This window comes from Salarias fasciatus, chromosome 17 (assembly GCF_902148845.1).
Source record: "Salarias fasciatus chromosome 17, fSalaFa1.1, whole genome shotgun sequence".
In the NCBI taxonomy this organism is placed as follows: Eukaryota; Metazoa; Chordata; class Actinopteri; order Blenniiformes; family Blenniidae; genus Salarias; species Salarias fasciatus.
Window position 1 is genome coordinate 18,530,599 of NC_043761.1, and position 26,466 is coordinate 18,557,064.

Below are 26,466 nucleotides of genomic sequence, written 5' to 3' on the forward strand. Positions count from 1 at the left end.
TATAAAACCAAACTAAACTCTGCGAACAAACCAAGGATCGTGTAAGCTGAACTGAACTTTGCGAACGAATTAAGGATCGCATGAACTGAACTAAACTTTCCAAACCAGCCAAGGATTATATGGACACCGGAACTGTGCATAAGGTTGAAGGTTTTTTCCTCCCTATGGGTTTTTTTTTTCCCATCTGTGAATTTTCTGTTGTGTTGGGCCCTTTGTTGTTTATTATTGTTTATGTCTGTCAATACATTTTTCATTTAATACAATTTACCACAAACTTAATTTCTGTTTCCACTGGTTTTCATTCACATACCGAGCTCCCATAGTGAACCTGGTTTCTTTTGTTAAGTCAGATACACCCCTCCATTGCCATAACTCCGCCCTAACATTTATTTACTTTAATTCCATTGTTACACCCCCTGATAAGCATTACACATAAGTACCTCCCAAGTATTTTAAGACAGAAATACTTATGATTACCAATTTACCAGAGTCATAAATGAAAACATGTTCATTAAAATGCACAGAAAGTTATAAAACCAGACGTAATTCAAGATTTCAAAACTTTTATTATATTAAGACTTTAATTATTTTTAACAGAAACAGGAAGTCTTGGCATTCAATAATTATTCAATCAAGTTAATCATCACTTTAACATTTTCTTTGAATAATTATTTATGTGAACAATTGAAGAGCAAGGCTCATTGCATTTGACTCCAAACTCAGCATCATTAATGATTTCTCTAACACTAAAAAGACTAGCTATTCAAAAGTCTCATCAATTTTAAATTCATTCAAATTCATTTGTACAGAAATAATAATCTGTCATATCTGGAGAGAAATTTTAATTCATAACCAAACAAACACATCCAAAGAAACCTCCCCACAAAGACACCAAAGTTAGAAACAGGGCAGTGCACAAATCTGCATGTTTTGGTCTGACCTCTGAAGAACTGAAAGCTCACACCATACTGCCTGTTTAACTTCATTCATGAACATTCATACAGAACTCAGTTAATAATAATACCGCTGATATTCATAACATTTCAGTTCTGTTTTCAGGTGTTAAATGTCAGCGTTTTTATTATCACTGTTTTCCATTATGTTGAAGCAGGCTGGTCATTCAGGAAGTCATCTCCGTAGTCAAGGATCTTTCTCATTGCGCTCAGTATCAGTAAATCCGTCTCAACGTTTGTATTGATTTCTGAGCTGTAGTTCTTCACTGGGAAGATGCAGTTCAGTGGAATTCCCAGCGCAACACTCACTGCTTCCATCTAAGTTTGAACAAAAAAGGAACAGTTTAAAAGATTATCAGAGTCAGACTATTTTAATGTACTTTAATGACTATAATCATGGTCGTCCCCTCTGTACTGATCTGATGCTGTGTTGATCGTCACCAGCTCATGAAATCTCACCATACCTGCTTTTTGATGTACTTGCTCTTGTAGACATTCCTCAGGTCTTTGTTGACTTCAGGACAGGCTTCATCGATTTTGGTGAGAACAGCAATTTGTGGGATTCCTGCCAAGAAAGAGCAGAAACCGTGGCAATTAGTTTATCTGAGAATTTATACAAGTGTGAAATTCAGAAGTTTGACCTGTAAATTGTTTCAAATCTCTTCCCATTGTTCACTTTGTGTCTTTATTTTGTAATAAAAGATGGCTATAATCTGTGTGTTTTATAATGTGGAAGATATCTTGTCCTCGGTTCTGACACATCTTCTGCTTTCAACAAGGAGGTTTCATGAGAGGAAAGACATTTGGACCAAGGTCCAGTGTATGAGCTACGTCTAGAACAGCCTCCAACTAAACTCAGAAAAAACAGAGATCCTCATCATTGCCCCAGACAGTGCCATCACCGTTATTGAGCGGCACCTTGGTGATCTGAGCCCTTCAACCAAAACTGGACTGAGGAACCTTGGGGCGATCTTTGACAGCGCCATGTCACTGGACCACCACTCAAAACAGCTGGTTAGAAACCGTTTCTTCCAGCTGCGCAACATCGCTAAGCTCAGACCCATGGTGTCTAAAAATGAGCTTGAAATGATCATTCATGCCTTTATATCATTGCGACTGGACTACTGCAACAGCCTGTTCACTTGTCTTAACAAGAAGGAGCTGGCTCGTCTCCAGTGTGTTCAAAACTCTGCTGCGAGGCTGCTGACCAGCACCAACAGGAGGTCCCACATAACACCCGTGTTAAAATCCCTCCACTGGCTCCCTGTTACATTCTGTATCCAGTTTAAAATCTTGGCGCTGACCTTCTGAGCTCTACATGGCCAGGCTCCCATGTATATTAGAAATCTCATCACACCCTACAGCTCGGCCCAAAGCCTGAGGTCGTCTGACCAGAACCTTCTGAGAGTCCCCCGGACTCGTTTTAAAACTAAGGGTGTCCGCTCTTTTACATCCACTGCTCCGCGCCTCTGGAATGAGCTTCCTCTGGACCTGCGCTCCCAGGACTCGGTGGATGCCTTCAAGAAACGCTTAAAAACTTTTTTTGTTTCAGAAGGCTTTCTAGACCAGTCATCAATGTCTTGGCAGTAACACATACTGTCTATTAAACTTTGGAGCGTGATGTCACAAAAAAGGGGCGGAGCCATTTTTAATGTTTATCCGCCATTTTGAAGGGGTACTACAAACGCACTGCAGTGCAAACCCATTAGAAGTTGGAAAAGTAATGACAAAAATGGTTCGAAACTGCTGTGTTGCTGGTTGTAAGGCTCACTAGCATGACCGGAAGGGCAAAAAATAGATAATGGGCTGTTTTTTTTTTGTTTTCCTGCTTGGAAGCACCTTATTATGTTACTAAAAGGCAGCGGCTTGCCTGGATCGCTGCTGTTAGACGTGTGAACATAAAGTTTGATGTCATCCCAAGATATCTCTTGATATGTTCCACACATTTTCATTCTGGTAAGTTCTTGATATTGGTAATGAATAAATGACTCCGTCATAAATTACTCTGTCAGTTAAACTAGCTACTCTAAGACTAGCACATGGCTAATTAATTATTCTAAACAAAGCCCTCCTGCTGCCACTCCCCATCCTGGCAGTCAGACTGACATTTTAGTGAGTTTTTCATAATCATAGCATCACCTTTCAGGTGGCGGTAAATCAGGAGGAGCTCTTTGGAAGAATAAAAACGGGAATTAAAGGAGAATAGGAAAACGCTGTCTGGAGGAAGCTTGCAGCAGCGATGAACAGCGTCGTCTGGACGAACCGACCCGGCTGAGGTCTGAACAGATTATAGATCCTTTAATTTAACCCTGATATTACAAATAATGAGACTGACCCACGTTACACAGCTCAGATTTTTATTGTTTCGTTTAATTATGTCTCAGAGCCAGACAGCAGCGGCACCGCGGCCCGGTTTCCTCCCCATAGTGGGAATGGTCCCACCGAGACACACCCAGCACCGGACCGGTGCCGAGCAGGACACGGGACCGAACATGACCTGGGACCGAACAGGACACAGGACCAAGTGAACCCGGGACTCAGGCCACCGAGGGCGGCGCGTGCCACCCGCTGTCGGTTGTAGAATAATTTTATAATATTCTTTACATCATGCTTATTATATTATGTCATTTACTATTGTTCATATAATGCATGTCTCTGGTAGTTATAGTATGCTAGTAGACACAGGCGTAGAAAAGACATGTATCCTTTTTCTGTTCGCCAGCCTGCCATATTTCATTTTTACGGCAGCCTCTTGGCAGCTGGACAGTTTGTTTTTTCTAAAGTTAAGACTACAGGTCAATTCTCTCTCTGTCTCCCTCTGGTGTAAATAAGGCTCATTGGACAAGAAATGTGACACTATGGCCCAATCCCAATTCTCTACTTAATCCTCACTCCTCAACCTTGGTCCTCAATCTCAAATTAAGTGCTACCTAAAAACAAGTGTTAAGGAATGTAATGTCACTTGGAAATGGGACAACCCTTAAAGACAGTTACGTCCTTGGACCACAGGGGGCAGCACTGCACAAGAGGGTAGAAGAAAGCCAGAAGTGCAGGGTTTCCTGCAGGAAAAAAGTTTGGCCTGGTGGGAGCGCGCGGCGGGGAGTTTTTGGGCCGTCGGGAGGGGGCTAGCGGCCAGCGCGACGCTTCTTTGGACCGTCCGAAGAAGAGAGAGCGCACACGCGTGGACCGCTGTTGTTTTTTTCCCTCTCCGTTGTCAAGGCGCTGCATAATTTAGCGTGGTAGCGGTGGTGGTGGTGGGGGGGGGGGGGGGGGGGGGGGGGGGGGGGGCTGGCAGCAGTAATACTTTTGGTCAATGATCCATAACAACACCCTTTATAATTGTAAGTACTGCGCCCTGCATTAGAAATGTAGAGGACTGGGCCATGTTTCACTCTTTGTGGTGCAGAATATCTTGGTGTGAACAAGTTTGTGGGTCAAACCTTCCATGTGGAAGCAGAAAAGTAGAAACCATTTGTGGTGCAGCTCAATATATGTTTGATATGCTGGTAGAACAAAGGTTTTTGCAGTGTAAAGAACATACTGCAGAGCAGTAGGCACTACACATGAAGCTGCAAGTGTTGTGTTTTTCCATGAAATGTATCTCTCCCCAACCACAGCAGCAGAGTTTTTGCAGAGTACGGTAATTCACACTGCCAGCCCCAACCAGAGTTCAGTCATGTTTTTCATGTGATATACAGGCAGCTATCTGAACATATCCTCAATGGATATCCCATGTATTTTAAGTTTTTTCTGCTCCATAGCAAATGCAGATTCTTTAGTTTCCATGATTTAGCCAAGACGGTGACTGTTAAAGCTAGGGTCGACGATCTTGGAAAACTAGCATGTAGCACGAATGTAGCATCTCCCCAAGGCTCCGCCCAGCTCCCACCCCATTGGAGGAGTTCCCATTGGCAGCAAACGCACTGGACGCGGAGGCGCCACGCGCACGGAGGCGCCGCGCACGGAGGCGCCACGCGCACGGAGTTTGTGATCGCCTCCAATGTTATTAACCTTTCTGACTGCCCGCACACAACGCGCATAGGAGCGCAGCGCGCCCGCTCCACTTCGTTCGATTTTTCACGCAAGCCGCGAGCGCTGAGAGCGCCTTGGCAGCGCGCGCGCGCGCTCTGAACCAGGGCCAATGCACGCCACTGAAATGTACGCGCAGGGGGCTGGTAGAACGGCGAAGGGATTTGATTGGTTCCTGAAGAGCGGTCCGCGCCTTTCGATTGGTCTGAGTTTTTACACTCCTGTGGCCGCTACAATTGTCAGACTTTTTCCGCACCCTTTTCCGTCCACATAATGTATTGACTTCTCCCAGGGGGCAAGGAGCATTTCACTCAGTATGACTAAAAGTGCTTTTGGACAACATCGTCTACCCGAGCTTTAAGTGTGGAACTATTTCAACAGTGAAAAATCTGAATATCAGGAGAACACAGTCGGTAGTGTGAAATTATACTGCTCAAGCATGAACACACAGTGCTGAAGAACCTGATGTGGGATGAGGCACAAAGGTATTTCAAAAACATTACATGAATACTGTCAAGTGCTTTGGGGACTGTTCAAGAGTTGGAAAACTCGTGTTTATCATTTACAAAATGTATAAATGAACTCTTACCTAACTCACTGGCTGCTTCTCTGACGTCCTTTATCTTCTTAACTACATCATTATTCATTATTGTTGCTGTGTTGGCAGGAACAACACAAACCAGAACACTAACTTTGTCATTCATATCTGGTTTACCGTTGTAGAAGGGTTCACCCTCAGACAGGAAAGAAACTGGGTTGAACTGAAACAACAACAAAAACATGTTACATCCCATTTATTCCTGCTGTTCTTAAGGTTATTTGAATTATCTGTATTTTTATGGCATCTTTTGGTCAGAATTTCAAACATTTATTGCAAAGCTGTGCTGACTGTTTTTAATTATTAAAGTCTGAGGGAAATTCCTTGATGCAGTTATCTTACCTTGTATCCTTCTTTGATCTTTCCTTTTAAGATCAGTTTGATGTCGTCGATATTTACCCCTCCCTTGTTGTTCTGCTCAATGCCCATGGTGTCATTGAAGATGAAGGGATAAAAGGTTCCAGGTTCTTTCTCGATTTTATAACTTTTGTGCTGCAAGTTAAAAAGTCATAATGTCATGACAATGTCACCATCTGCTCTCAGGTCCAGTCAGCTTCTCACTCCCACACTAGTTCTTCTCTGTGTAAATTTTCTTTTCTTTTGTTGTGTTTTCTGTAATCAGTAGAAGTGCTCTCCTCCAGGGAAAGCAGAGGCGTAATTTACGTAGGGTTGGTGGGTTATGAAAATCCTTGGGCCCTCTTGTGGTGAAATCCACTGCCGAGGAAATTTGTTTGTTTGTTTAAATCCGAGGCGGAATGAAAGCAGCAGCTGCTTCTCTCCAGCCAGAGGAGCTGCTATACACAGGGCCCCGAGCTGAAGGGGGCCCCGAGGGACGGCTGACATCAGTCAATGTCAATGACAAATTAAAGGCGTTACGCTAGACGCTGCAACGACAGCATGTTGAAAATCCCCCGCATAGGGCCCTTTCCGAGTTCTCACCAGTTAGTTGCTCAAAGGGGGCCCCGACAGACGGTGGATATCAGCGAGACACAATTGAAATCCCCCGGATAATTTACAATGACACTTTGGGAACCTACCTAAAAGGGCCATGACTGCATTTGCACTTCATGCCACGAGGTGTGCTGTTTGCATGTTCAACCTTATTTTAACACAGACACCACAGAAGAAGAAGGGCCTCTGACGTGCAGGCTCTCTGCATGTTGTGAGAAAAAGCGGCAGGACGTGGTGATATGTTCAATGATGCGATGCAGCGTTTTTTCAGTAAAAGAGAAGAACTGAATGATTGTTTCCGCACATTTTATTTACTTAGTTGCAGTTAAGCTGTATCACAAGTAGTTCCTGTACTCAAAAGACCAAGACTCCTTGCGGATAGAACATGCACAATATTTTTATTATCATTTACTGCACTTTTTTGACTTTTTTTCTGTCCTCTATTCTTGTGTGCAATACGGCATGCCAAACATGCGGGCCCCTTTGACACATACAAAAACCCATGTGGAAGACATTCCAGCTACGCCACTGAAAGACAGTGTCTGTCAGCACCCTTTATGTCCCACTCCTCTGGTCAGGTCTCCCTGTCCTTTCCTGTGTCCTTGTCCTTCACTGTGTGTCTCATCAGTCCCACCTGTTGTCTGTGTCGGCCTCACCTCATGTCCTCCCCACCCTGCCCTGCTCTCCTTGCGTGTCACTGTTGGTCCATTGTGTATCTGTATGTGTACATGTCAGTCAGTGTAGTCAGTGCTCTCCTCGGTGTCCGTCAGGTTCCTGTTTATCCTTGTGTTTATAGAAATAAATGAGTTTCTCCAGAACCCCGCTGCCTGCATTAGTCCTTCAACCTGCACCCCGACAGTGTTAAAACAACAGAGAAGAAGATCTTCATCTTTACATAAATGTTGAACGATACATGATAATCACAGAATGAAGGAATACAACTTAAGTTTTCATTATATTCAAAAGTCTTTCCATACCACTTTGGAAAAGCTGCTGCCGTAGCCAGTGGCTGCCAAAGCTCGAGTTGCAATTCTTCCTCGTAGAGTGCTGTCAACAGAGTTGATGAAGCTGGACTTTCCCGCGCCTGGTGGTCCATGGAGCAGAACTCTGAGATGTTGAGCTTCTGAACGAGGCTTAAACTTTTTCACATAATCAAGGTCTTCTTTTGTATTCCTGTTCAAAATAAGATTAGATCAGGATGAAGCAGAAACTTGATGCCCGCATGTTTCAAAACCTACAATTATTTCTTGATGGATTACAGAAGTGTTACACTCCCCTAAACACTCACCCCCATGGTACGTTTCTCCATGGTTTATCAAAAGCTGGCAAAACAAGCACATCTGTATAAATCACATTTTCTCACAATATTTGGCAGTTACCACCTGTTTATGTACTAAAATCAATTTTGTATTTTTTGAGAAGTAGAAATTGACTTACTAGGTGAAGGTGGACGTGGAGGTGAACGTGGGGGCTCTTCGTTTGACTTTAAAAAAAAAAAAAAACATAATTTATATGAATAAAAGTTTCCACAAACAGAAACTCACCTTGATCAGGATTTGCATTTGAACATTTTCCCAAAACTGCTGAAAACATTTAAATTAATTATCAAAAAAAAAAAAAAGTAGAAAAGTAAACAGCAGTCTTACCAGAAAAGATCCCATGGTGAAGGAAAATAAACTGTGACTGGGAAGCAATGAATTGTTTTTACTGAAGTAAATCTGAGGTGAAAAGTGTCCAGTGAAGCAGCGAAGCTGTTGATGTCTGGTTACATCTGAAGCCAACGCTCAGTGTGCTCAGTCCACAAATAGCTGATGTTTAACAGACTGTTCTTACTTTCAGTTTCTTTTTTACGTCACATAATTTCAAAGAAAGACCGAGGGTGCATGTAACAGAAGAGTGTATTCAGTAGCGTCAGATTCACAACAATCAGAAGGAATAAATTAAGAGCAGATGCTGCTTAGTTTGCATTATGGAATGGATTAGATAAGCGGTCTTGACAAATGATACTAAAGTACCATTTGTGTAACTGATGCGATTGTATGCTTGGGATGTGTTCGCCATACTCCTCGTATTCATTCCCTCTGTCCCTCGCACTTGATTTCAGCTGTTTCAACCATATAATCCATTATTAACATATGGTGATGCGTTTTTCAGAGCCGTCTTTAAACACATCATGGGCAGTTATGGGTGACTGACTGAGACATGTGACTGATAATGATCAGCAAACCATCCATCCAATTTTTTATAGTGCTTGTCCTTCTCAGGGTCGCAGGTGGCTGGAGCCCATCCCAGCTGCTGCGGGCGAGGGCGGGGTACACCCTGGATAGGTCACCAGGCTGTCGCAGGGCTAATCAGCAAACCAGCCAGAGGAAAAAAAAAATTCGGAAGCCCCAAAACAATATGATCAAATACGTTTTATTTCCTCCATTTCACTGTGATAATGACTTAATGACTTAATTTCAGTGGTTTTCTTGAGATCCTGAGTTGTTTTTCTCGTTTCTCAAGAAAAAAAGTTGGTTTTGTCAACATTTTAATGTTCATTATATTTATGTTGTGTCGTAATTGTATTTATCTCATTATCTCAGGAAGACAACCTTATTTTTCTAGCTCTCAACAAATCACTATCTCTTGCCAGACCACGATGTGCTACACTGCCACAGACCACAGACAGAGGTAAGTCAAGAATATTTGAAGGTGAATTTGAAAATCCTTTATTTGTACAACAAGGTAGAGATGTTCCGATTCCAATACCAGTATCCGAAATTGCGCCGATACTGTCGAAAATGCTGGCATCGGTATCGGCGAGTCCTGGATTCCAGGCACTGATCCGATACCACGTCATTAATTAAATTAGTATTCTTAAATTAGTAATCTATTTACTGATCAGCTCCGTTAGCGCTGACATTTCTTCTTCTGTAAGAAGAGCAGCAGCTTGTCCCATTGGCTGCATTACCGCCATCTGCTGGTCGTTAGCTCTGACACAGTTCTTTGCCGCGCCACTGCTGCAGCTGCTGTTCTTGAGAAGAATGGCTCTCGTGACAGACGTACAGCACCCAATAAAGAAGCCTATTTTTTCGTTTATTAGAGTGCAGCTTCTGCTGTTTGGATTTTTATTTTTTCAATGTGACTTCATAGGTTGGTTTTGGACTATAACATTTTGGAAAGTAATCTTTTAAGTTGCTGTTGAAATATTTTTTTGCTGTTCTATTTATATGCCCTGTTCATTTTACTATGTTATGTTTGCACCCTAATTAAAAAAAAAACCTAGATGTGTTTATTAAACCTACACTAAGGAACTTTTCAACCTTAATAAAACATTTTAATATCTTTTGTGATGATACATCGACTTACAACTAGTTGAATGACCCTCTGTCACGGGCTGAGGGCGTCAGTATTTCTTTCACTTGGACTGAGCAGCTGTGAGGAGGGTGGTAGGAACCCTGCACACTAAAAAGCTCCAAATGTGCAGACTGCTTTACGGCATTCGTCACATCATGATAGAACATTGTTTAGCCACCATTAGATTCATGACCTCGTCGTTATCCGTCCTTCACACAGCCACTGGAAACAAATGAAGGCGAGTTCAGTCCGACAGCACGCCACCGGGAGCAGCATTTTACGACGTCACGCGCTAGTCCTCATGGGAACTGTAGTATTCCTTCAGGCAAAACACTACCGCTTTGGTCCACTGGCGCCGCCAAAATCAACGAAAACTGAAAGTTCCTTAGTGTAGCTTTCAGTTACTGTTGCACTACTGTTATTTATACTGTTTTATCTAAATGACCTCATTTTACAATGTTGTGTCTGCACTTTAATTTAAAAATGCAACAACATATATTCCTAGATTTATTTAAGTTGTCGTTACACTACTGTTTAATATTGTTCTATTTAAATTCCCTTTTAATTTAAATATATTGGGGCTGCACTTTAAGGAAAAAACAAAAACTGCTCTCGCCCTTCCTGAACGGGATCTCCTTCAAGCTGGGGTCCTCTACCAGAGGCCTGGGAGCTTGAAGGTTCTGCAGGATCTTAGCTGTTCCTAGGATTGTGCTCTTTTGAACAGAGATCTCATATGTTGTTTCCAGTATTTCCTGGAGCCATGCATCCAGCTTGGGGGTTCCTGCCCCTACTGCCCCGATCACTACTGGCACCACTGTTGCCTTCAGAGCCCACATCTTCTCCAGCTGCTCATTCAGCCCTTGGTATTTCTCCAGCTTTTCCTGTACCTTCTTTTGATGTTGCTGTCACTGGGGATTGCTACATCCATCACTATTGCTCTCTTCTCATCTTTATCCACCACCACTAAGCCAGACTTGTTGGCCATCACCAGTTTGTGGGTCTGGATCTTGAAGTCCCACAGGATCTTGGCTTGGTTGTTCTCCACCACTGTTGGGGGTGTTCTAAGTCTAGACTCTGGGTCTCCAGTCCGTACTTGGCACAGATGTTTCTGTATACTATGCAAGCAACCTGGTTATGGCGTTCCATGTCTGCCTTTCCTGCCAGCATCTTGCCCCCTGCTGTGATGTACTGGACTGTTTCAGGGGCGTCCTTGCGCTGTCTGCTCCTGGGGTCCTATCTCATGTGATCCACCCCGGCGTTGATTGATCTTGTGTTTAGGGCCTGTTCTTGTGCAGTCATGATTAGTTGTGCTGTCTTTAAGTCCTGCCTTTTCCAGCCACTGGTATGTCCTCTCTGTGTCAGCCACTTCTTCAATTTGTTGGTGGTACATGCAGTGTAGGGGTTTGTCTCTACATGATCCGTCCTTTGGCTCCTCTTTCCCACGGGGTTTCACTTGTCTGAGGCATTCACTGAGCAGGTTGTCCTTGAAGCCATTTTCTGGATGTATTCTTGGAGGGATGATGTTTCCTCCTGGACGGTAGTTTTGACACTCACCAGTCCTCGGCCTCCCTCACTGTGCTTCTTGTACAGCCCCAGGATACTGGACTTCGGGTGAAACCCTCCGTGCATTGTGAGGAGTTTCCTTGTCCTGATGTCAGTAGCTTGCGTCTCCATCAGTGGCCAGGATATTATACCAGCTGGATATCTGATTATTGGTAGGGCATACATGTTAATGGCCTGGATTTTATTCTTGCCATTCAGCTGACTGTTCAGGACCTGTCTTACTCTCTGGAAGTGTTTGGCTGTGGCTGACCTCTGGCTGCTTCATCGTGGTTCCCATTTGCCTGTAGTATCCCCAGGTATTTGTAGCTATCTTCCACATCTCTTATGTTGCCTTCAGGTAGTTCAACCCCTTCAGTAGTGATCATCTTCCGTCTCCTTGATACCATCTGCCCACACTTATCTAGACCGAATGACATCCCAAAGTCCTTATTGTTTTTCCTGGTATCAAGCTGAGGTGAAACAGGGAGTCGATGTCCCACTCACTCCTGGCATACAGCTTGATGTCATCCATAGGAGGTGACTGACGATTGTTCCACTGGAGAATAGGTACCCGTACCCACTCTCGGTGATGATCTTGCTGAGTGGGTTCAGGCCCATGCAGAACAGCAGGGGGATACTCCTTGCCACATTTGATGCTCACCTCTGCGACTGGCTTTCAGTTAGCTTCCAGAGTTGTCTTCCATCACCTCATTGAGTTTCCCAGGGAGGTTCTCAGTTCCCTGTTGATGTTGTACAGTTTCAGGCATTCCAGTATTCATGCATGCAGCATTGAGTCATAGGCTTTCTTGTAATCAATCCAGGCAGTGCAAAGGTTGGTGTTTCTGGTCTTACACTCTTGTGCAATCACCTTGTTGACCAATAACTGGTGCTTGACTCCTCTGCTGTCAATGCCATTTCCTTTCTGGGTTCTGCTTATGTACTGATCCATGTGCCTGTTCATCTTAGCCACTATGATACCAGATAGGAGCTTCCACGTAGTGCTGTGGCAGGTTAAAGGCTGGCAGTTGGATGGTATTGTTCCCTTCTGGGGGTCCTTCATGATGAGGACTGTTGGACCTTGAGTCAACCACTGTGGGTGGTTCTCTTCTTTAAGCAGCTGGGTCATTTGGGCTGCCAGGTGTTCATGGTGTGAATCCTGCAGGACCTGCAGCTGTCCAGTTCTTCATTTTTGCTACTCTTTTCTGGATGTCTTGTGTAGTGATGACTACTGGTTCTTGTTTTTGTGCTGATGTCAGGTGCTAAATGACATTTTTTTTCCCTGTGGCTGTTTGCAATTCCTGAAGAAAAGCTAGAAATAGAAAGTTGCTCAGGTTGTTCAGGTTGCTTGAATAAACCTTGATTTTCCCCCTGAGATTAGGATACTTTTCAGTCTTCAATATCTGTGCACTCTTCTAAAAAAACAAAAAAAAAAAAAAAGAAAGACTGCTGACCTGCGTGCAGGTTGCTTGGTGCCCATTGTAGGTATGATGTCATGTCATTCAGGAAGTCTTCTTCGTAGTCAATGATCTTTCTCATCGTAACCAAAACCGCTGAAGACACTGATACACTGATACTGATATCAGTGTATCAGTGTCTTCAGCAGTTTTGATGTAGTTGTTGTAGTTCTGTACCGGTAAGATGCAGTTCACTGGAAACCCCAAATTCAAACTCAGAAATTCCATCTAAGCTTTAAAAAAACATTGAGAATAAACCTTGTTGTTCCCCCTGAGATTAGGATACTTTTCAGTATTCAATATCTGTGCACTCTTTAAAAAAAAAAGAAAGAAAGACTGCTGACCTGCTTTTTCAGGATCTTGCTCTTGTAGACAGTAGGCATGTTTACATGGGCCCCGTATAATTGGATAGTAAGGTGGAGCGGATTGTAATTGTGTCATGTAAATGCCCGAGTGGATCCGCTTCACTCAGAGCAGATTGTATTTCGGAGCCGATTGCATGAGGTGGTCTACGCCGATTGATAATCCGGCCTGACAGCGGAGCGGATTAATCTGGGGATCATTTGTTCCCTCGTACGTAGTGACGTGATGACGTGCGCAGCTAACGGGAAGCAGGAAAGTCAAAAACAAGCAGAAGAACTCGACGGTGGTTGAAAAACACTTTTTAAATAAAAATCCTGACCGAACAAACACTAGAGAGGTAAGATGGCCACAAATCACACAACAGCGCGTTGTTCAAAGAGCTTCGTAGCAGACTACTAGCAACCGCCCGGCCAGTGTTATGGATTACCTGGTTCCCTTGTTAATGATTGACTGGTTTCTGTGTAAACACATGCTGGTATCAGCAGATGTTAAAATAAGACTCACAAAAGACTCTAAAGTTGTAAATTTACTGTAACTGTAGATAACCGACGTTCACTAGAACTGCTGCTGCAGAGCTAAAGACCTGAAAGTTCCACGAGAGACTTTGTGCGTATGGCACAGAACACTGCATAACCTGCTTCACCCAGGGTCCTTGTAAATGAGGATTCATCGTGGATTACTTTGTATGCCGTCCATGTATGCGTTTAACACTCAATCGGATTGAAAAAACACCCATGTAAACTGCGACATTGTTGATATTTTTTTCACCTTCAGACAGGCTTCATCAATTTTGGTAGGCATAGCTATTTGAGGGTTACCTACAAGGAAAAGATCATGAAACCCAATTCAGCCAGTTTTCTTCAAAGTTTATGCTAGAGATTCAAGTAACAGTCACTACATCTGAAAATGACGTCTTTGTGCGTCATGTGATGTGTACTAGGGAATACCCAAAAGAAACCGGAATTTGGTCAGAAAACAATAATAATAATAAGGAGTTCCGACTTCTGGCCATCAGATGTGCTGCAGGTAAGCCTCGTGCACATCTGTGAGAAATCTGAGCTCCGAGAGTGACACTGACGCCTGTCAGGCGCTATTTATAGCAACAGAGTGCAGCTGCAGTCTGCGATTTTTCCAAAATGGCGACATTGACGGGGAAGCCAGAGCAGCGCACCAACATTAAATTCTGCTTTTTGCTGGAAAAACAGCAGCAGAAACACTCAGCTTGTTGCAGCAAGCCTACAAGGATGATGCCCTGGGTAAGACTCAGGTCCATGATTGTTTCGGGCGGTTTGAGAAGGGCCAGATGTCGGAGCGTCAGGTCCGCTCAGCCGTGAAAACAATGCTGAGCTGCTTCTTGGCTGTCCAGGGTCTCGTCCACAGCGAGTCTGTCCCTCCAGGTCAGACTGTAAATCAGGACTACTACAGGAAGTCCTCAGACGCTCCGTGAGGATGTGAGGAGGAAGCAGAGCGTCGTGGCGGAATGGAGCCGGTTGATCCACCACCACAGAGCGCCAGCGGACACGGCGCTGCGCCTCACGCAGTTTCTGGTGAAGAATGAGATGAATCTCCTCTCCCATCCACCTGATTCGCCAGATGTAGCCTCGAGTGACTTTTTCTTGTTCCCCAAGTTGAAGAAGGAGCTGAAGGGACAGCGGTTTGCAGATGTGGAGGAGGTGACAGAAAAATCGCAGCCAGCAAAAAATGGCACAATTACGCGCGGGTCTGACGACGCATTCGTGATATCAGATGAATCAGCATGAAAACTATAGAAATGGCATCTAACTCAATTAGAAGTGCTTCAGGCTGCCTGGAGAGAAAGTTTATTAATGTTCTTCTTATATAGAGCAGAACTCTAGATCATTTTTCAGGAGACAAACTTTTTGGTGAACTGAAAAGAAATACTATGTTCTGTAATATTATGTAAGAATAATGAATGAGCATCTCTTCCTCTTTATGATCAGATTAAGTTTGATGAAATCTAAGTAATATCAATATTTTTTGTTGTTATTGATGTGAAAATAGAGCATTGGTCCATTTTGTTATCAGCTAAGTAATTACAGGGGAATCGACTCCAACTGGAATCAGGAGAAGAGGCCATAAACAAATGGATTATGGACTGTGACGAAGGAGCTGGAAGAGACGGCCTGTCATGGGACGAATCATAAGTCAAAGTTCAGGACAGGGATGGGTGGTGAAACATTTGTGTCTGATGTACCTCATGGAATGAAGAGGTTGAGTGAGTGAATGATTTTATTCCAATGCAATAATCTAACAAGCACGAGATAAAGGTAATAAACCATCACACATTAGCCAAGAACGGCTTGGCTGCTGCAATAACAGGTGATCAAAGTTCACCACATGAATATAAATGGTGAGAAATGTTGAGCCAACAAGGCTGAGAGCTGTGATCAGTACAGAGATATCTGGAACCAGGCGTGGAAAACACAAAACAGGTCAATCAGAATCTGCTTAACAACACAAGAGACATGTAAGCTGTTGACTCAGGGGATGAATAAACACCAATAGCTTCATGAATTTAACTGTTGGATTGTTGTTGAAAGATCTTTTGTTCATTTTTTCAGAGTAATCAATGTAATGTGGAAATATCAACAGACCAACAACTGTTGCTGTTTGTTGTGAGTTGAGTGGAACAAGTTCAGGTCATTTTACTACCAAGTTACAGTTCTACCAAACTCTGACTCCTGAAGCACATGTTCAGTAGCAGCTGTGGCTCAGATGGTAGAGGGTCGTCTCTCAGTTGGACGGTTGTGGCTTAGATTCCCCACCTCCCCCTGTCCACATGCTAAAGTGTCCTTGAGCAAGACACTGAATCCCATACTGCTTCCCTCAGGTGGGCAGAGCACTGATTGGTCATTTGGAGCTGGAGGGGCACGGCCCCACCTGGTGTCAGCAGAAAGTACTGCAGGCAGACGATGTTATAAATTCTTTAAGATCATCTGCCATATTTAATTATCTGAAAATATCGCTCCCTCCCTCCTAAATAACATAATTAGTGCGTTAGGATGTTATTTCATGGTTTTGGGTCTCTGTCCTGCTGCTTCAGGCTGTGTTCTCCTGATAAAACACCTTTTGGGCAGAAGAGCATCCACTTAACTGCAAGTATTTTAACACAGAAACGCCACTGCATATGATTACCATTTCCATCCAACCCAGAAATGAAAATGTTCATTAAAATGCAAAAAACATAAAACCAGACTTAATTCAAGACTTCAAAAACTTTTATCATATCAAGACTTTTATTTTTTATCAGAAAGTCTTAGCATAATCACTAACATTTTCTTTGAATAAATATTTATATGAACAATTCAACAGCAAGACTCATTGCATTTGACTACAAAATCAAAATCAATCAAAAAGTCTCAAACTTGAAAAATAGTAGCTATTCAAAAGTCTCATCAATTTTGAATGAACTGAAATTCAATTGTGCAGCAATAATAATCTGCCGTATATATGGAGAGAAATTTTAATTCATAACCAAACAAACACATCCAAAGAAACCCGTCCAACAACGACACCAAAGTTATAAAGAGGGCAGTACACAAATCCTAGTGTTTTGGTCTGACCTCTGAAGAACTGTAAGCTCTCATTATACTGCCTGTTTAACTTCATCCTTGAACATTCATATAGAACCATAGATGGGAAAAGTACCCCAAGTCTTTACTTGAGTGGAAGTAAAAGTATCTCTGTAAAAAATTACTTTGGTGAAGATGAAAGTACTGGTCCACTTATCCACTCAAGTAAAAGTAAAAAATACAGGCCCTGAAATGTACTCGAAAATATTATGAAAAGTAAAGTATTTTTATTGCACACTTCACTACAAAGTTAGAGAGCTTTTCAATGTTGTATGAATATTGACTTATGAAACTTAGATGGACCCGGTTTCTAAAGTGTAGTATGAAAAATCATGCTCATAGACCTAACTCTTCAATTTTTTTAATAGTACATCAATGCAACACTGTACATGTTTATAATTAATGAAAAAAACATTCATGCATTTGCTTTTAATTTGTTTTTTTTTATCAAAAAGAAATAAGATTAACATAAATTGCAATGATTTACTGTGTAATTCAAACAGCTTTCTTTTTAACAAAAATAATATAATTAATTCAAAGAGCTCTCTTTTAATTCACAATGAACTATTTTTTTTTCTTCTATTTTTAACCTGAGTTACACAACACACACTCGAGAGCCCCTTCTCTATCGCTCTATATCAGGGGTGTCAAACCAACCTGATCTCACAGAAATGCGTGAAATGAGCACGCATTGTTAGAACCAGAGGGTCCCAGATTGCGTGCTAATTTCACGCAAAGTGCTGAAAATGCGTGCTGTCACCACGCATGCAGTCTCCACTCAAAGTCAATTAGAATCCGTGGCGTGGTGGAGACAGGCATTCTCACCTTCAACGACGTCGCTCCGTGGGTGTCGTTTCAGAGATCCCAGAAGTGCAAATGTAGACTAATCGATATTCTGAAGAAAGATGTGATTATTATCCAAAGCAGTGCAGCCATCCGAGGCAGACTGTGTAGCAGTGGTCTGAGCTTCTGCTGAGTCAAAAAGCCCCGTGAAATATCAACTCTATTTTAAGAAAACACGTTTTATTGTCAATGTAACATCACGGAGAAGGACTACAATACCCATAATCCTCATGTTTAACAGCGACATGTCTGATTGGTCCAGCCTGCAAAAAAAAAAAAAAAAAAAAAAAAAAAATTGAGCTTTTATCTTATTCCCTTGGTCCTTTTTGTTTTCAACGTTGATTTTTCACTTTCTAATTCAATGAGTGAAATGTTCTTTTTTTTTAATCTGAAAAACACTGGCGTTTCCCGTTGCCTCGGTAACGCTGTCGGTGTATCCGCATGGGGTGGTGACAGAAAGAGAGCGAAAAATGTATTTCCCGGTCGGTCCCGGTCATTATATGTTCTGAATTACACATATGATGTTTGTGGAATTAAATGATAATTTGTCGTGTTGAGAGTCTGATGGTTTGTTGCTCCAATTGTTTCTCTCCACTCGCTCGCGCTCGGTGCAGGACGGCCGGAGCATGACGTCACATATGCTGCTTGGAATTAGTTTGGCTTTTCCCACAACCTTTTACAAAGCGATCGGCGAAGCAAACTTCAAACTCTCAACGCGAAAACGGATCATTTAATCCCACAAACATCATATGTAATCCAGGATATATCATGACTGGGAACTAGGAAATAAATATTTTTTATTCGAGAGGACCCATGGGCTCCAGCGGAAGGCTTCGCCACTCGCCGTTTTCACCCCGATTCAGACGAGGACTGTTTTGGAGCTAATAATACCCTCCTGATGTATTTCTAACATACCTGTTTTTCAGGGTTTTTTTAAAAAAATTTTTTTTAGAGCTGCTCCAACGTGATCTGCCACCAGAGAAGACAGCTGCAGCTTCTCCGACGCTGCACTGCGCGTCTTGATCTCCATGGAAACCAAGACGCGATTCTGGATCATCTGGAAGTGATGACAATAATATGGTTCTTAGCTGTTGTTTATTTCTGACAAAATAAATGTGTATTTTACCCTGGCAGTGGGCTGCATGCTCCTCATTGCTTCCACATCGCGAAAAGTCCTTCAATAAGGACCCATAGCTCATTAATTCATATACAAATATTAATTCATGATCCAAATGATCAAGAGCTACATTTTAAAATCAAGTGTCTCCTATTGGTCATGTAAATATTACCGGAGTATCATGGACTGAAGGAGTGTTTTTCTTTTCGCTCTTTTTTTTTTTTTACTGAGGGCGTTGCTCTGAGAAGTATTTAGTTTTAATAAATGTACATTTTATCTTCATATTTTCCACTCAGTTTCTGGATGTGATCTGTTGTTTTTTTGTTTCAATGCACAATCAGTCTATTTTGCCTGCTGAACTGCCGTCAGATTGGTTGTTAGGCTGTTGCTAAGGACTCTGACCCCCGAACCGGAAGGAAATTGATGTGCATTTTTTTTTTTTTAACGGAGCGAGTTTTTGCTCTTTAACTAATTATATTTGTCTACAAATACGCTTCTGTGCATTATATAACAAGTTCTAATGAATTTTAAAAATATCATTTATTTTGAATCAGATGTGTGTATTTATCTTCATACACACATTTGCTGAAACAAGTTTGTTATAAATCAATCAATCAATCAATCAATAAATCGATCACTCTTTCTGTCAGCATTTATGTATTACATTACATTACATTACATGTACATTAAGATAACACATTTTCAATTGTTTTAATTGTATTCCAGTAGATTATGAAGTATTGACGTTACGACAACAAAGGAGAAAAGGGTGATAAATCAACTCATTTCTTTTAGATAGAACTTAATTCATCCCTTTGGCGTGTACCTGAGGAAAATGTTGATCTAAAAGCAGCACAACACCACCAGCGCCGTGTGTGTGTGCAGAGGAAAAGTAGCTCTGAAAAATTGACTTTTCTGAGCTGTTAACATGGTTAGTGTGTGATTAGCTCACGAAAGCTTCTTTTTGGTTGATGTTTCTCTTTATTCGGGCATATTTGAGTATTCTGTAAGAATAATTAGTTTAAGCTCCGGCTCCCTTCACACCACTGTCTTCCCACCGGTTTATGCCGGTCTGTGTGGCACCAACCATGAAAATCCAAATACGTGTGTGCAGCATGGCAGCATACTCCAACATGAAGGAGAACCTCTTAACATAGATGTGCATTGCTGAGAGTTACAGGTTTCAAACATCCTTATTTCATTTTAAATTTAGTCTCAACAAAAGATCCACCAGACGGAGCTGCAGAGGCTTCTCTCCAGGTCAGTGTGGGTCCATGTATAAAAGATACACACCACAAGGCCTGTTTATTTCCTTCATGCTGTGAGAGCTGGATCATTGTCAGACAGTCCTTTAGAGGTGCCCCATAAAGTCAGTAAACCCTCTGAGGCCTTCTCTGAGACATGAAGCCTGTTCTGACCTTTGACCTCTGTTGCTCTATTGCTCTTATTTGACCTCTACAGCAGAAACAGACCTGAAACCTGAACTGCGAGACCTCATCATAAAATCATGACCTGTTGGGTTTTATAAAATCATGACCTGTTGGACAAACAGGAAGTAGCTTCAGGAAGGAGGCGAGGCTTTGAAATTCTGCATATGACTTTCTGGCAGTGGTGTGAACACATCCCACAAATCTCAGCTTATTTGGAGCAAATCTGACCACATGATGGTGCTGAATTGATTCTTTTAACTGGACACTGCGGCGCCCTGTATGGACAGCGGAAAGGACTTAGTGGAGTCAAACCACCACAGATGTGATTCTGAGGGAAGACAAGATCTTAAATAAAATCAGCTTCTTAACTTGAATGGAAGCAACTTCATCAGCTGATGACACTGGGGGTGGGGGTGGGGGTGGGGGTGGGGGATGGGGTCATAGTATGTGACCTTTACACTCTCAGAGCCTTTGTGAGCAGTCTGGAGGATCAGCTGATGAAGATTTTGGGTTAAGGGTTCCAGTAAGTTCAAACAAAGTTCTCAATGAATAATTTGGCCACTATATTTAAGATAAATTCAATGTAATCACATTTCATCCTGTTGAGCCTCACATTTCTCCCTGAAACCTACATGTCAAACAAGCCTGTGTCAAGAGGAGGGAAAATTAAAAATGTGTCATATGACTAAGTATGATACATCATTGTAAAGGACTTGATCAGGGGAGTAAGATTATGCCAGACCTGAAGTTTGAATTTGCTCCTGCTCAGAGATATTGACCTTTGAACTTTGACTTTGCTGCTTCTTTAAAAGCTTCTATTTTGACAATGAAAAATGCTAGAATCATGGGACCAACTGTTATACAAAGCTCTTGAACTCCACTATCCTGTCAGCTTTGACTTGATATATCACCAGCAGGGGGCATCCCGATATGTGGTAAAAACTAAATTTCACCTATGTATATCAGTTTCATTTAAAAACATAATCCAAAGGAGCATGCTCCTCATCACTCTAAACCCCTAAATGTACTGATTTTTTATATTTTACTCTTCTAATTCGGGAAAACGGGTATTTTGAATACAGAACTATAACTCCCAAAGGCGTAGTGATGCAAATGCATGGATGACGTCATGGATTTTGTAGTTCTTTCTGGGGTTTGAACGTAGGGTTACGTTTATGAGTTTATGAACGCCAATAAACCATATGAACACCTCAACATGTACTGCTGGTAAAGTGTAATGCGTGTCTGATGAATTGAGTATGAAAAAGTTAATCGCTCTGGATGTATTTCTTTGATTTGCCAGCGATTGTGTGACTGATAGATGCTGCAATTCCCGCGAGATCTTGTGTTCTCACGATACCGACAATCCCGCTCTCAAAATCAGTGGGTTTTTGTCCATTGACAGTCTAAAAGAGGATTTTGGCGCAGCGTCCCAGGCAGATGTGGAAGCACGGATGATTTGGCACACACACCTGCAGAACAGATGTGCATATGAGACGCACGCGGTGGATTATTATGCGTGGGACCACCGGTGTTGCTTTGACTACGATTCCCATAATACCTTGCGGCCTGGTTGATCGTCGGTTCAAACCAGTTCAAACAGAACAGCAAGCAGGCACATTATCCACCTCTAACCTGTCAGTCACCATAATCACACAATTTGTTGATGTTTAATGCAAAGAGGAGTATTTGTGGGCAATCATTAGTTTAAGAGCAAAAACTCGCTCCGTTAAAAAAAAAAAAAAAAAATGCAGTCTGTGACACACATCAACTTCCTTCCGGTTCGGGGGTCAGAGTCCTTAGCAACAGCCTAACAACCAATCTGACGGCAGTTCAGCAGGCAAAATAGACTGATTGTGCGTTGAAACAAAAAAACAACAGATCACATCCAGAAACTGAGTGGAAAATATGAAGATAAAATGTACATTTATTAAAACTAAATACTTCTCAGAGCAACGCCCTCAGTAAAAAAAAAAAAAAAAAAAAAAAAAAAAAGAGCAAAAAGAAAAACACTCCTTCAGTCCATGATGCTCCGGTAATATTTACATGACCAATAGGAGACACTTGATTTTAAAATGTAGCTCTTGATCATTTGGATCATGAATTAATATTTGTATATGAATTAATGAGCTATGGGTCCTTATTGAAGGACTTTTCGCGATGTGGAAGTAATGAGGAGCATGCAGCCCACTGCCAGGGTAAAATACACATTTATTTTGTCAGAAATAAACAACAGCTAAGAACCATATTATTGTCATCACTTCCAGATGATCCAGAATCGCGTCTTGGTTTCCATGGAGATCAAGACGCGCAGTGCAGCGTGGGAGAAGCTCCAGCTGTCTTCTCTGGTGGCAGATCACGTTGGAGCCGCTCAAAAAAAAAAAAAAAAAACAACCCTGTAAAACAGGTATGTTAGAAATACATCAGGAGGGTATTATTATTCCATAGTAGTAGTGCTAATTAAAGTATATCCCTAACAGTATTATTAGCTCCAAAACAGCCCTCGTCTGAATCGGGGTGAAAACGGGGAGTGGCGAATCCTTCCGCTGGAGCCCATGGGTCCTCTCGAATAAAAAATATTTATTTCCTAGTTCCCGGTCATTATATATCCTGGATTACACATGATGTTTGTGGGATTAAATGATCCGTTTTCGCGTTGAGAGTTTGAAGTTTGCTTCGCCGATCGCTTTGTAAAAGGTTGTGGGAAAAGCCAAACTAATTCCAAGCGGCATATGTGACGTCATGCTCCGGCCGTCCTGCACCGAGCGCGAGCGAGTGGAGAGAAACAATCGGAGCAACAAACCATCAGACTCTCAACACGACAAATTATCATTTAATTCCACAAACATCATATGTGTAATTCAGAACATATAATGACCGGGACCGACTGGGAAATACATTTTTCGCTCTCTTTCTGTCACCACCCCATGCGGATACACCGACAGCGTTACCTAGGCAACGGGAAACGCCAGTGTTTTTCAGATTAAAAAAAAAAGAACATTTCACTCATTGAATTAGAAAGTGAAAAATCAACGTTGAAAACAAAAAGGACCAAGGGAATAAGATTAAAGCTCAATTTTTTTTTTTTTTTCAGGCTGGACCAATCAGACACGTCGCTGTTAAACATGAGGATTATGGGTATTGTAGTCCTTCTCTGTGATGTTACATTGACAATAAAACGTGTTTTCTTAAAATAGAGTTGATATTTCACGGGGCTTTTTGACTCAGCAGGAGCACATACCACTGCTACACAGTCTGCCTCGGATGGCTGCACTGCTTTGGATAACAATCACATCTTTCTTCAGAATATCGATTAGTCTACATTTGCACTTCTGGGATCTCTGAAACGACACCCACGGAGCGACGTCGTTGAAGGTGAGAATGCCTGTCTCCACCACGCCACGGATTCTAATTGACTTTGAGTGGAGACTGCATGCGTGGTGACAGCACGCATTTTCAGCACTTTGCATGAAATAAGCACGCAATCTGGGACCCTCTGGTACTCACAATGCGTGCTCATTTCACGCATTTCTGTGAGATCAGGTTTGTCAAACTCATGGCAGAAAGGGCTGAGCGGCTGCAGGTTTTCATTCCAACCAAGCAGGACCACCAGACTCCACTCATTCCATCAAGTTAGTTCAGTCTTATCCTGAAGACCTGATGAAATGAGTGGAGTCTGGTGTGGAGCTGGTCTCCTTCACGGTCCTCTCTGCTGTTCATTTTTGTATACTTCTTCTGGCTTCATCCTGCAGACGCTCTGACGAATTGTGACGGACTGGCGGGAAGACAGCCATGTCATGTGCGTCTTTCAAAATTTTAGTGGTACCCGGAAACCAGTTTTCATCACAGCCAAAAATAAATAAATAAATTAGTGCTGGGCAATAATAAAATTTCTGAAGCACGATTAATCACATAATTTTAATGCGATTAATCGTGCCTAATCGCATTATGCGCAAAATACAATAACGAATTCAAAAGTACTGTGTAATGATCATCCTGCCCCCAGCTGGGGATAGGGATTATGTTTTTTTGTTTGTTTTTTGCAAGAATCCTGTAAGACAGGGGTTTTCAAAGTGTGGGATACTGAGCCTCCCCAAAGAGAACTCAAAAGCATGAGCCCCCCAATTATTAATACAATTATTACTGTTATTGTTGTCACTTTGTATGTTCCACAGAGGCTTAAAAAACGTATTAAACAATAAATTTTATACACATCTTTAATTTTGGAAACATTTTAGTCATCTTTGTAAGTGTATGTTTTTAACAGATTTTTCAAACACATTTTTAACACTGGTATATTTTAAGCATTTTTGAAACACATTTTTACCATCATTATGTTTTTAACATATTTTTAAATTCAATTAAAGGCCTCTTTGTGCAATTCCTGAAAGCAGATAAAGATCAAAATCAGTCAGAGATGTTTTTTTTTATCATCACTGCGCACCATGTACAGTGCTGCTTCTCATATTGCGGTCTCAACATCATGCATAAGTCGTTTCCATGACGGCAATAAACCGATTGCCAATCTTGTCACCTTATTTTGCTCACCCTCTGTTTTAGTGGGAACAATGTGTCTGCGACTTTGATGTGCAAAGGCAGTTGATGCAGGGCTGCACTGTGGAAAGGAATAAACACAAATCATCCTCTACCTGCAGCCGTGACCGGTACTTGTTTTTAATCATTGTCAATGCGGAAAACCCGCACTCACACAAGTAGTTCAGCTCGACAAGGGCCTCCTCCCATGGTCAGTCCGTCACGGGGTGTCACTGGGAAAGAAAACTGATTTCTCACCCACTGATTTGCCAAGGTCTCCTTTCCAAGATAGTCTCCAACCTGCTCAAGCAACCCCTTCAAATGTGCAATGACCACTTGTTGCACACAGTCCAGTTGCAGTCCTGTCCTCTCCACAACATCCTCCAAGGTTGGGAACATTTCCACCAAGCCCCGTTCAATACGAGCACACCACAGATCTAACTTTTTTTTGAAAGCAGAGACTTAATCGTCTGCCAAAAAATATGACACTCTTTGCCTTGCAGAGAGGTGTTCAGTGTGTTTATCCGGTCAAAGATATCAGACAGATATGCCAGCATTGCAACCCAATTAGCATCCTCCATATGCTTCACCAGTGGGGAGTTGATTTCGGAGAGGAACATGAGGACTTCCTCGCGCAGACCACACAAGCGGGTGAGGACCTTGCCCCGCGACAGCCACCGGACCTCGGAGTGCAGGAGCAGCTGATGGAAGTGAGCACCCATCTCATTGCAGAGGGCGGAGAAGAGATGGGCATTCATGGCATGTGATTTAATTAGGTTGGTAATTTTTACTGCCTCATCCAGGACCACTTGCAGCTCTTCGGGCATCCTCTTGGTCGCCAAAGCCTGGCGATGAACGATGCAGTGTGACCAAACAGCGGCTGGCGCGACCGCCTGCACCTGTTTCACCAGACCGCTGTGGCGGCCTGTCATTGCCCTCGCACCATCGGTACATATTCCACAACAGCGGGTCCAATTAATATGATTTTCCTGCATGAAGTCATTCAAAGCTTTGAAAATTTCTGCAGCTGTAGTGCGAGTTGGCAGAGTATGGCAAAATAGAAACTCCTCCTGGATATCGAGCTCTTTAATAAAGCGTATGTACACCATGAGCTGGGCACAGTTAGCAACATCAGTGGACTCGTCCAGTTGAATGGAGAAGAAAGGGCTCTCAGGGAGAGCATCCAGCACCTGTAGCTTCACATCAGCTGCCATGTCAGAGATGCGGTGCTGGATGGTGTTGTCAGACAACGGGATGGAATCCAGCTTGGCAGCAGCAGCTTCACCCATTAGCACCGAAACACATATCTTTGGCAGCAGGGAGGAGCAGGGTTTCGCCGATGTTGTGGGGTTTCCCCGCCTTTGCAATGCGTAACGCTATGCGGTATGATGCTTCCGTTGCCTTGGTATTCACAGTGCCAAACGCTTCAATTACTTTCTGCTGTGACCACAATTCCTTAAGTTTTCCTATCAAAAAACTCCCCCGGCTTCGTTTCAATATGACGCCAGAGTTTACATGGCCACATGCTGTCATTAGCTAGCACCTCCTTGCAGATGACACACTGCAGCAGTAGAGCATCATCAGAACCAATATATGAAAAGCCAAACTTTAAATAATCAGGGTCATACCTCCTCCTTTTTCTGCTCGTCCCAGACTCTGTGCCCTCTCTCCCTTTCACTTGAGTACCTAAAAATCGATCCATCTTGCCTTTTGTCGCTTGA

General features: G+C 42.5%; 2 protein-coding genes across 2 annotated transcripts in view; both read right to left on the reverse strand.

The window, feature by feature from the left end:
* LOC115403871 (interferon-induced protein 44-like) overlaps positions 1–26,466 on the reverse strand; it is a 391,401-nt gene that overhangs the window by 103,450 nt on the left and 261,485 nt on the right. The window lies entirely within an intron of this gene.
* On the reverse strand, positions 1,098–25,677 carry LOC115404704 (interferon-induced protein 44-like). Its single transcript, XM_030114097.1, has 8 exons — positions 25,336–25,677; positions 11,684–11,882; positions 10,758–10,917; positions 7,509–7,725; positions 5,923–6,072; positions 5,572–5,743; positions 1,418–1,518; positions 1,098–1,271 (listed from the first exon to the last, which is right to left on the reverse strand). The coding sequence occupies exons 1-8, from the start codon at positions 25,675–25,677 to the stop codon at positions 1,098–1,100; spliced, it is 1,515 nt and encodes a 504-aa protein (XP_029969957.1).

Excerpts from the sequence above, each read along its gene's own strand:
- LOC115404704 (XM_030114097.1), bottom strand. The coding sequence starts at position 25,677 with ATGACAGGCCGCCACAGCGGTCTGGTGAAACAGGTGCAGGCGGTCGCG. Across the intron at positions 7,726-10,757 it reads GACAGCAACATCAAAAGAAG|ATCTAATCTTATTTTGAACA; the intron begins GTACAGGAAAAG and ends TGCTTCATCCTG. Across the intron at positions 1,272-1,417 it reads GCAAGTACATCAAAAAGCAG|ATGGAAGCAGTGAGTGTTGC; the intron begins GTATGGTGAGAT and ends GTTCAAACTTAG.